General features: G+C 41.9%; 2 protein-coding genes across 3 annotated transcripts; one reads left to right on the top strand and one right to left on the bottom strand.

The window, feature by feature from the left end:
* The first annotated feature begins 4,949 nt into the window (after positions 1-4,949).
* LOC131294287 (ribonuclease P protein subunit p25-like protein) lies at positions 4,950-6,772 on the top strand. The gene is made up of 3 exons (XM_058322332.1): positions 4,950-5,311; positions 5,401-5,774; positions 6,744-6,772. Exons 1-3 carry the CDS (start codon positions 5,034-5,036, stop codon positions 6,770-6,772), a joined length of 681 nt encoding a protein of 226 aa, XP_058178315.1. The 5' UTR covers positions 4,950-5,033.
* Positions 6,773-6,946: 174 nt separating this feature from the next.
* Positions 6,947-9,078, bottom strand: LOC131281970 (MOB kinase activator-like 4). 2 transcript variants are annotated; one of them, XM_058311351.1, is made up of 4 exons: positions 8,997-9,078; positions 8,590-8,753; positions 8,303-8,512; positions 6,947-8,217 (listed from the first exon to the last, which is right to left on the bottom strand). In XM_058311351.1, exons 1-4 carry the CDS (start codon positions 9,054-9,056, stop codon positions 7,983-7,985), a joined length of 669 nt encoding a protein of 222 aa, XP_058167334.1. In that variant the 5' UTR covers positions 9,057-9,078; the 3' UTR covers positions 6,947-7,982. The 2 variants fall into 2 exon arrangements, with proteins under 2 accessions (XP_058167334.1, XP_058167342.1); XM_058311359.1 differs by having other exon boundaries at positions 6,947-8,220; positions 8,294-8,512.
* Between the last annotated feature and the right edge of the window lie 1,853 nt (positions 9,079-10,931).

Below are 10,931 nucleotides of genomic sequence, written 5' to 3' on the forward strand. Positions count from 1 at the left end.
ATCGTTTACAAAAGGTATAAAATATTATTTTCAGGAACAATGTGTTTTTTGGATTTTTATCACAGCCATTTAAACACTTTCACCATGCGTTAATTTGTTTCTATTTATCAAACATAGCAAATCACATAGCACTGGGGGTTCTTAATCTGTTACACTAGGAAACTTCCCTTCTTATAGACCGGTTGAAGAATTCACTCTTTTTGTGCACTGGAAATGATCACTCAATTCTAGAAATTGCAACAAGAGCTCCCGGGCTATCCTGTTTTGTCCTGCTGGCACAACCGGACGGTACGACTTCCCGATGGTAACTGAGCCGTTGGTCGTTCTGTCGGTCAGAATAGATCCTGGCGGTCCTTGGCGGTCCTTCTTCTGTATTTTCTCCCCTTTTACGACATCCTCACGGGTTCCCCCCTCGGTGGATCATCGTTATCGTTGTCGGTAGCTTCGGCGTTTTTCATCATTACCATCGGCGGGATAGGATTGTCGATAAAGTATTCGCCAACTAGGGGTATCCTGGGCGCTTTTCATTCGCTTTCGAAATGCTTCCCATTCCTCTTCTGCATCCATCATCCATCACTTGACGGTTGGTGGGTGTTTTGCTGCTTATCTCTCGGGGCTCATTGGGGGGAAAAAAGGATGATATGAATTCCACCGGATACGAACGAGAGAGAAAGCAACATTCGTCGTTCCTTGGCCCCGCTGGTATCAGCAGGAAACCCGGGAGGTGCCCACCCTTCGATACGATCCACATTCCAACGCGTACCACAGTCGGGACTCCGGCACTCCGACGACGATCCGACGACGCGCGCAACAGCTTGGCCTTTTCAGTGGAAGTAATGAAGTTGTCCTCGCTCCGCGTAGACCAATGCATTAGAATGATGTCTATTCAGGCGTGGGAAGGGGGAAAAAAGAATGAATGAAAAGCAGCATATCGATTAGGGAGGAGAGTGTTCCATCAACCCGTTTGAACCACGCAAGCGAAGAGAAGAAAAAAGTGTCCCACGGAATATGATTTTCCCAATCACATTTTCAATAAGTGTGGTTTCCCGAACGAAGATTGAAAAAAGCCTTGTTGGGTGCAAAGTAGATCCCGATAAACGGTAGTCATGAGGTGGTAAAATTAGTAAACATCCCACGGGGTGGCACCGATCAGTCGTACCCGAGGTCGATCCTTGCGGTTCCCGCTGCTGACGTCATGGCACGAAGTTGTGACGACCGAAAGGGAGGTCCTTTTCCCGAAGCACGTCACCGGCACTCGGCACGCAGACGCAGACTCGAGTGTCAGGTTTCATTTCGAACGAGTTCGTAAAAAATAAATCGAATTGAAAGACATTTAATTTATTTTGGATTTTTTTTTCGTTTTGGTACATACAGTTTAAAATAATTGTGCCATGGTTAAAAATGTCCCGGTTGTCGACTGACCCGGTGAGCTGGAAAGAACGAGAATGAAAAACAGATCTTGTATTCAATGGGAAGCCACTTGTTGATTGTAAGGGTAATGTGTTCGTTATGTAGCTAGTTTGACGAATTTATCGTTAATCGATTTGAAAATAAAAAATAGTGTATTTTTAAACCAGCTAGTTCCAAACTTGAGTATTTTAAACGTTGGTTTTCAATATATTGACATTTGTTTTGTATTTTTCATTGCTTACCGTATCCTTATTTATATAATTTATTTTTAAGAACTCCGCTTGTGGGATTATCAGATACGATCATAGACGACCTATCTTACTTCTCATGACTTGTCACAGTCAAAAGTTCTACGTTCGTGTTCTAGTATGGCTTTGTTCCCCGGTGAGGCTCAGCTCGTCACGTTCGGTGTTATTTACGTCCAATCAATTAACTTTCATTCACCTTTTTCAACTTTCCAAACCGGTGGAAAACCGTTGGCCAAGCGGTCCATAAATCTTCCTCCCGCCCAGGGTAGGACGGGATGCTTATTGGTAAAATTTTACACTTTACCGTTGGAGTGCATGTTTGCGATTTTTGTTTTTTTTTGTTTACCGAGTGTTCATTAATTGAAAAAGGCCTTTGAATAGCTCCCGTAAATATGATGAAGCGTTTACGACGACGGTGGAGTTCGGCATGTTGTTTAATTTTACAGAGGATGTAATTTGGTTATTTTTTTTTTGCCCTGTCAGGAGATAATCACGAACAATAGGGAGAGTTTAAAAATGCATGATTGAAGGATGAACGACGGTGATGAAATTGAAATTGCGTGCATATGTTTTAATGTATACTGAACAAAAGAAGATTCAGATGATTTCCGGACAGTGCCCTCGATGTGTCGGCTTGACGTTAATTGACCACGGCACTTGGCCAGCTCTGTGATTTTGTAATATTTTGCAACAACGTCAGCACTGGTAAAGTTTAATGACCTTTACAAGGACATTTTTTTTAAATAATATTTTTTATGCAAAAAGTATCTTATAATTACTATTTTATTTTAACGATTTAATACTTATTATTAAATAGTTTTAAATTCAATAAAACATCCTGCCGTGTTTTGAGAATGAAATACAGTTGGAGTTAGTTTCGAAGTTCTTCGTCTGTGCTTCGTTTAAGTTACTTACTTACGAATCGATGCCTTCGGGTTGCAACATATGTTGCTATCGTCCGTTCCAGTGAACAAGACGCATTCGTTCGTTCATTTTTTTTACATATTTCCATTGCGGGAAAGTTTTGACGTCACTGGTCCTTGCCTTTCTTGCGGGTTATATTCCAGGTTTCCAGTTTCAAATATGTTTGTTCCACTATGTTGGTTTGTAGTTTTTTTTTTTAAATTACAATACTACTACAATAGTCTTTAGTGTACTTCTCTAGTCTCCTTCTGGAGTGTTGCTGTTGTTTCTGTAGCTTCCCGGCTCGTACACAGACATTGTGCGGGAAAACAGAATCGCGGGTGTCACTTCTACGGGCGAAAGGACGAAGAATGGGACGAGTAATTTCTGAATGAAATTCTTTCACGCCGCCAACATAACTTTGTGCGAAAGGGAAGCGATGGAAGTTTGTTTGATTTTATTCACCTCCCAATGAGTCCGCAACCGGAGCGACAGAGATGTGAGACGTAAAACCGAGTGCTGATGGTGCTTGTGTTAGTGATTCTCATTGGAGAACATACAATCCGAGAGCATTGGAAGGCTGTCGATGGAAAATTATTTCACCCACTCGTTTTTCCACCGTTCCAATTTCCTAACCGGCATGTCGACGGCGATGGCGATGATGATCCGGGTGGGTTGTTTGATTTCGTATGCGTGTGGTGTGGTTTTTCGCAGTAGGAAATATTGAATCCCCGGATGCGAACCGGATAGAAACACCGTCGAACTGGTGGCACAATTGAATTGTGTGTTTGAGAAAATTATCTTACCACGGTTCACGTTCCGATGTAAGTGAACCTCCTTAGACGGAACACTGGAAGCGGTGGATGTCAACCACAGGCCATCGGCATCGACGTTATTCGAACAAGTCACCGACGGTTGGCTCTCTATCAAATGTTCAAGATGTGATGCTGCTTTCTTGCTTTGAGTTGGTAATTTTTTCATCATCTATCTTTTACTGGGGCCTCCGTCAGCACGTGTAGAAGTGGTGAGAGTCAATTAAATTACGAATCATTTCCACGGCCACTTCTTGTACGGTGGTTGGTCTCAAGAAGTGAGAAGTGTTCGTTCAATGAAGAAATAAAACGTTTGTAGCTTGACTATGTTCGCACATGTTCCTTGGGTTCTTCAATGGCAGTATCACGTTGATATCAATTATTTTGGAAGCGGTGGCGTTTTATGTGCCGGTTCCAAATGTGAGTTTTATTGTTATTTAGTGCTGGTTTTAATTATCAATGTTTGTTTAACCCTCAAAGGGAAAGAAATTTTTAAAGTAACACATTTTTTTAATTCAAATATGCTGGATTTTGAACAAAATAATAAGAATGCTACCTTCAAGTAAGAAAAAAAAAAGAAAAAAAAAGAAAAAAAAAGAAATATAATATACTAGGTTATTCTTCTATCAATTTTTTTTGCGTGTTTTCGGGAAAAATAATGGGGTTATTATTAATTATTTTGACCTTACGAATTTTATTCTGTAATCTGCCAATTTCGTTTCAATTCACATAATTTTGTCATTAAACATATGGAAACCTTTTCTAGTTTTCGCACGATAGGTAGGAGTTAATTCAAAAGGATAAAGCCTTAAACAAACCGCGGTTTGGACATCAGTTTGTAAGGGTTTAGGATCATAAGCCAGTTTTTCGCCCCGACCATAATCTGTAGATGACGCATTTAAAAAATGGCGAATTGATTACAACGAGGTTTTTCTTTGGCAGCCAGTAATTTATCATCCGAAACTCAAGCAAGGATGATACAAATGCGACGTTCATTGAGCCCTCGCATTTGCGTACACGCCTTTCAATTGGATAATCTAATCGAGCTAGTTCAGTTAAATTGAACCGCCATCGGATGGTGGCGTTGGCGAAACTGGTTGATCAGCTGAATCGGCCGCGTGTCCCGATAGAATGACGTAAAACGGTGGCAAGTCGTTGGGTCAACTCGCTGTTTCTGAGAAGACGTCGAATATATATAATTTTGGAGATTAATTATATATATTTTCAGTCATCATCGCTTCAATCGTCGGAAAACTAAGACGAAATGAATGAGGTTCTTTATTTGCTCACGCATTTTGCTTTCGAAAGGGTTCAGCGAACGTCGATCGATTCGGTCGCTTTGGAATGCAGAAAACATTCCTTGGTGACATTCCGGTGCTACGCCACAACCTTCCCGACACACTCTCGGTTGCTTGCGGGCGCCTGGCATTGTTCCTTTTACATTTCTTTACCTAGCGACGGCCTTAATCGATCGAAGTTCATATGCCCGTCGTTGAGTAAAGACCCGTCTTCGACCAACTTCTCTTCAATTTCTTAATCTGTTTCCCTGGCTTTGTTTGTTCTATTTCGTAGATTTCTCCCACAACGCTTTGGGAGTTGTTTGGGAAGCTAGGTGGATATACGGCATTGAGACGGGTACAACCGAAGCGAACGCATCAGAATGATGCACTACAAAAAGGGAAAGAACGTCGAGGAGGACCTCTCCAAGGAGCTCATCCCGATCGAGGTGCTGCCGGAAAAGTTCCTCTGGATGCAGGTGAAAGGAAGCACGGCCGTACCGAATGTGGTCGAGTACGCCAAGAAAGCGCTCGAGGATGGTTCGTACCGGTCGGTGGTGTGGTCCGGATCGGACGGTGGCGTCGGCAAGACGGTTAGTTGTGCGGAAATCCTAAAGCGACACTTCGAACTGCATCAGGTGACACGCATTTGCTACAGACAGTAAGTAACGGCCGGGGGTTTGGATCTGGTTTTGCCACCCCAGATGGTTGATGTTGATCTATCTTTCTTCCCATGTCTTTTCATTTCAGAGTCGAAGAGTTCTGGGACCCACAGCAGGACGGTTTGGAGCGGATTGTAGCAAAACGGAACATTCCCTGCGTACACATACTGCTATCGATGGATGAAATCGACACCAAAGTGGCCGGCTATCAGCACTCGAAGGTGCAAGCTGGCTTCTGGTTGGGTGCCGGCATACCCACAACTCCCGAAGGGGCACGAAAACGAAACTACTTCAGCGGACCACAGTTGAAGAAACGACCCAACCGGAACTTTGGCAATGGTACCGCAGACGGTGCGGGAAACAATAGCAAAGGTGGTGGAAAACCACGGAGTGGTGGTGGTGGAAAACCACGGAGTAGCAGTGGTGGAGGTGGCGGTACGGCTGGTGGTTCGCAGGGAAAAGGTAAGCAGCAGCAGGGTTCGAAATCGAAGACACTTAAAAAGGGATTTTGCTAACGGTAAACGGGGTAAGCAGGGTAAACAGACGAAGGGAAAATAACCAAAGTACGAACGACTCCACAACGGCAAAGGACAGCAGTATGCCGTTGGAAACCAGCGATGGAGCAAGTGCTGAGCGACTTGCACGACTGTGTGCAAATCTTTTCCTATGAACACGTGACTTGTACAAACCTCATATTTACTTTTCTCAGCCGTTTTTGAATAATTTATTCGTTATATTGAGAAAGAAAAGTAGAGTACAGAACCGTTTGCCTCTCACCATAGGTTAATAAACTACGGAAAAAGGTAAATTCATTAAACAATTAACGTTAATACAAATTAACGTTTTAGTCATGGTATCATGAAGTCACGTTGATACAACAGGCATTTAAAACAGACACATTTTTAATCTTCCTACTTTTTGCTACATTGAACTCGTAAATGCAAACCAGTCATTCGTGAATAAAATTATTGAGCCGTTTAAAAAAAGGGAACCGTTTTGGACACAAGAAAAAAAGATTGTAGAGCTTTAAACTCAAACCCTCAGGAGGAGTTTGCTTCACCGAATGCCAAGGAAAATGTTCATTTAAACTCCCCGTACCTTAACAACCCCAGGTCAACGGGTTTACATTGTACAGATAAATTGACCGATGGTGAGGGGCCTCATTCAATTTTCCTCGAAACATATCATTCTCACAATGGCAAGTAAACGTCCTTTTACCACATGTTTCAGGAAAGTATTAGATCAATGTATTTTATTACTTTCTCCTTACATTACAGTTTGCTTTTAATATAATGTTTCGCCGTCTCACGCACGTTGCATGTATGTAACTACTATATGATAGATTACGCCGGATGTCGGTTGAGTTTGCTCGTGTTCCCGGTTAGTGAAAGGTGTTTGTTTATTCGCATATGATTTTTCGTTTCACTACAGATTTGAGTTCGAGTTCGTTCTTCGAATGAGTTGTCCACGGCACAGATCATCCGTTTTTCCTCCAAGGGGCAATCGGTCGGGAGTGGTTACAATAACACAAATGTAAAGAAACGAAATGCAGCCTATCTTTTTTAAACCACGAAACGATTCTTGCTTAAAAACCTTGTTAGATTGTCAAAGTTAACAGAGAACAGAGAAAATGACGGAACGAAATGTGGGTCATTGAATAGTCAATTAAAAATAATTACATGAAACACATAAATCTAGTCAATTCTGAGTGGATTCATTCTGTGTCCCTGTGGTATTACGATTCGTATTATTAGAGTTTCAAATGCTCCCGACAGTTTTGCTATACTTTAAATGGTTTTATTTAAATTTAACGTTGGGCAACAGGACGTATTTAGGGCACCTTTTTACCGATGATTTTTTTCTGTTTTCTTGAGTTGTGTGTAGATTTGTTCAATTAAATAATAGTGTCACTATTTATACATGAATATTTATATATTCATAGGATTACCTATTATATTACTTTTTTTACGTTAATGTCCTGTGTTTTTGTTTGCATAATATCTTTTGCTATATGTTTTTTTGTTCTTTATAATCGCACACACACACACACGTACACTATTTCACTTTATATTGCAATTCCACCGCTACACTTATATGTTTGGTTGTTGACTGCAGCAAAAGATGTTATCAATGAATTTTGGTGCGTGACTTAACGTGCATGTTAGTGGATTTTCTAACTCCTTCCAATATTTTGTTTTCTGAGGGATAGAGCGAATCCTAGCTAGAAGTCCGTTCCGAATGTAAGACATTTGAAAGATGAACAGAAGAACGCGAGAGGGAACAAAAAGAAGTTAGTTATAAATATATGATACATGTAAAGTCGTTTAAGGAAGGTAAAATACGCAATCGAATAGACCAATGTATGGCGTATTCGTTCAGATGTTTGTTGTACTGCCGTTTTTGGCTTTAGCGGTTTTAGCGTTTCTTCGAGTGAATATAGCGTGTGGGGAACCCGGATATAATATCCCCTTCAAACTGTTTGTTCCTATTGTCCTTCAACACTCTGTGAGGCGCCTTTCCGTGCAGGTTCGGTTGTTTTTTGTTTTTCCTTTTTACCAGGACGAGGGTTGATTCTAATCTTCTCGTTCGGCATTAAACGGTTACGTTTATCTGCTTTTCTTCTCACGATCAAACGCGTGCCGTTTCCCTGTCGACGATATTGTCCGCCACTTAGGCTTCACTTTCCCCCGGCGTAAGCTCACATTCCGGAATGGGTACGATCAAGTTTTCCTTCGACATGAGCGTGTACTTCGTAACGAAGTTGGTGAATCGCAAGCAGAGCGAAGTTTCCTCCTCGAACTCGTTGAATATTCGCCGGTGGTGGAAATAAGCGTGTGAGAAAATCCGATACACGCGTCTGCAAACCGAACCTAACTTAGCTACAGATGATTCCTTAATGGATACCCTATCGAGGTGGAAAAGAAAGCGTAACAAACAAAGATGGAATTAATGGGCAGCGATTATAGCGTGATGGTGGTCCCGGGTCGTACCTGCTGGGAAAATACTTATTACTATTCAACAAGCAAGCAGCACCATCGAGCGTGTGCCGGGTGTAATCGATAGCCGGACACTCCTTCGGGGTTTTGTGGGCAGCGCACAAGAAGATCCACTGTTCCGTAGCCGTCATCTGTGTGCAAGTAGCCGGAAAACATTGCGTCTGTAGCCTTACGGCTAGTCCATTGAGTTCCATACAAAATTGTCTGCATAAGAAAACCAAACAGTCGTCAAGTGAGTACGGGCAGAACTTTAACAGGCAGCAAATCCTCCCATCACTCACCTCAAATGCTCGTACTTCCATACACCCTCGTCTTGCCCATCGGGCATAGTAAGAATTTGGTCGACGTTCGATGGATCCTTTTTGATCATCTGCTGAATGTATTGTTGCACGGCAAGCGTGCTGTCCATCTCCTCGAACACCTCATCTGGCCAGTTGGAAAAATCCTAAAAAAGATTACGTATGGAGCATATTATCGAAAGGAAACCAAGCCCAACTGCAATGGACAGCGCTGCGCTGTAATCGATTAGTACACAGTGGAAGGGGTGCACTTTCTCATCACAACAAGGGAAGCGAACGCCATTTAAGGAGACACCGAACTGAGGGCGAAGTCATTTCAACTGGCTACCACTTAACACGGGGCACTGAGCAAGGTGTTGGCACTAATGTGAAGGAGAAGAATTGCAAACCTTTGCTTTTGTTCCGGGTCTATTTCTTCTCAAGATCGTAGAGCCGTCAGCCATCTTCATATTGAAAATTTTCTCTGCTCCTCTTTGCTTTGACACCTTGTCAAACACACACAGCCCTTGTAGTGATGGGCATCTTGTAGTGGAACTCACCAGGTTCGATCCGTTCACAGGAACCTTCTTGGTGACGTTTCTGAAAAAATACAAAATCCTTCAAATGCCCCATTGCAGGAAATCCTAGAAATCGACGAATATTTTACTTGACCCGTTTGGTGTTGCAACTTGGAAGTTTGATGGTTCAACATCATTTGATATTTTACAGTAGGCTATCATTTTTTTAATGTTCTACGTGCACTGCCAGGGTTGCAGATGCGATGTAAAACGCTGTAAATATTTCCCCATATACTTCTACCTCTGTCGCACTTCGCTGTCGTGATTGTTCTGCTGAAACTAAGCTACTTTTGAAGCGGGATGTAACGCTGCATGGTAGAATTCGTGTGAATAGAAATTACCCAACTCTAGTTCGGTCTTGGCTTGCGAGCGAACCCATATCATTCTTCCTTGTTGATGGAACTGATTCCGCGGAAGTTTAAAGGGACAGTTGTCAAACGTAAACAAAATTAAGCAAAGTAGTTTTGTGTTTACCAACAATAATCATTTAGATTAGTGGATTATGTGTGAAAAAACTTTTTACATAAGTGAAAAGCGTATGAACTGCTACCGTGTGAGTATTTTTCCTATTCTCTACCTGTCGGGATAATTAAATTGCGTGCTAAAAATTAAAATCAATTCATATTCGAACTAATTGACTTCTCATCGGATTGATGTTGTTGCTTTACTTTTTTCTACAAATTGAATTTATTTTCATCGTCATCATGGTATATATTTATGTTAATCAAGCACAGTTTTCAATCCTAAGAACTCTATCGTTGAATCTACACATTAAGTAGATTTTTTTTGCAAATTGCGTTGAGTATTCGTTGTAGTCAATGGAAACAATAATGGAAAACGAAAGATACCCGATCCCAGATGACCATTGCATTTATTCCTTTGTTTGTTCGCTTTAACCTTACCTGCTTGCTTTACCGTACTGCAAAGGAAAAGCGACGTCGTACGCGGTTTTTACGGTTCATTTTTAAGGACACCAAAACAAACATCATCGCTATTTGATGGCATTTGTCGGGAAAAAGGGAGATAAACTCTACCTACCCGTTTTCCCATCGAATCTTCAAAAACCGACAGCCACCTGAGGGTCGATTCGGGCAGTCATTAGTTACGGATCAACGAGAAAGGAAATGAGAAGCTAGCCAGCCGTTCACCCTGGCCAGACTGCCCCGATTGCCTCAGTGTAAACAAACGGCATCGTCCTTTGAACAGCGTTTTAAATATGACCGAAGGAGTTAAGGGATGACGATGGGGTGATTGGTTTGATGCTCATTTCGAAATGCCAAACGACCTTCATCACGCGGTCAAACAGTCGGCAGGATCTTCTCAAACTCGGTACCCGTTTTCTATTGAATCCTTGGAGTTTGTTCAAAGGTAGTCTAGTTTTGATACTAATTTACATGAAATAAGCGCCAGCAGCTCGACAATTCCATTTTTAATAAAAACTCAAAAGGGACAGCATGGCCGAATTGCTCAAAGATTATAGTTCCGATAGTTCGTAAAAATATAAGGGTAAAGATTAAAGTCGCTGGAAAAAATGCTCATTAGAACTGTATAGTCGTATTGGCATTTGTTAAGCTCGGCAAAACCATCAATTTCTCCTGCGAACGAACGAATGGATGCGTATGGCGTTGAAACCTGAGCCTGGAGTTGAAGATGGGTTGAAAAAGTTTCTTTTCACCTCCGCCCGGAGCGACCGCTCGCAATTAGACGCGCTCCAAAGACCGCTAGCAGTCTGATGAATGCTACTGAATTGGATTAATTAATGGGCAA

Source organism: Anopheles ziemanni, chromosome 2 (genome assembly GCF_943734765.1).
Source record: "Anopheles ziemanni chromosome 2, idAnoZiCoDA_A2_x.2, whole genome shotgun sequence".
In the NCBI taxonomy this organism is placed as follows: domain Eukaryota; kingdom Metazoa; phylum Arthropoda; class Insecta; order Diptera; family Culicidae; genus Anopheles; species Anopheles ziemanni.

What these genes read in the sequence shown, in the direction of transcription:
- LOC131294287 (XM_058322332.1), top strand. Translation starts at nt 5,034, where the DNA reads ATGATGCACTACAAAAAGGGAAAGAACGTCGAGGAGGACCTCTCCAAG. An exon ending in ACACGCATTTGCTACAGACA is followed by an intron (nt 5,312 to 5,400) that starts GTAAGTAACGGC and finishes TTTTCATTTCAG; the next exon opens with AGTCGAAGAGTTCTGGGACC. An exon ending in TGGTGGTTCGCAGGGAAAAG is followed by an intron (nt 5,775 to 6,743) that starts GTAAGCAGCAGC and finishes GTTTCACTACAG; the next exon opens with ATTTGAGTTCGAGTTCGTTC.
- LOC131281970 (XM_058311359.1), bottom strand. Translation starts at nt 9,056, where the DNA reads ATGAAGATGGCTGACGGCTCTACGATCTTGAGAAGAAATAGACCCGGA. An exon ending in GACCCGGAACAAAAGCAAAG is followed by an intron (nt 8,754 to 8,996) that starts GTTTGCAATTCT and finishes AATCTTTTTTAG; the next exon opens with GATTTTTCCAACTGGCCAGA. An exon ending in TTTCCCAGCAGGTACGACCC is followed by an intron (nt 8,221 to 8,293) that starts GGGACCACCATC and finishes TTTCCACCTCGA; the next exon opens with TAGGGTATCCATTAAGGAAT.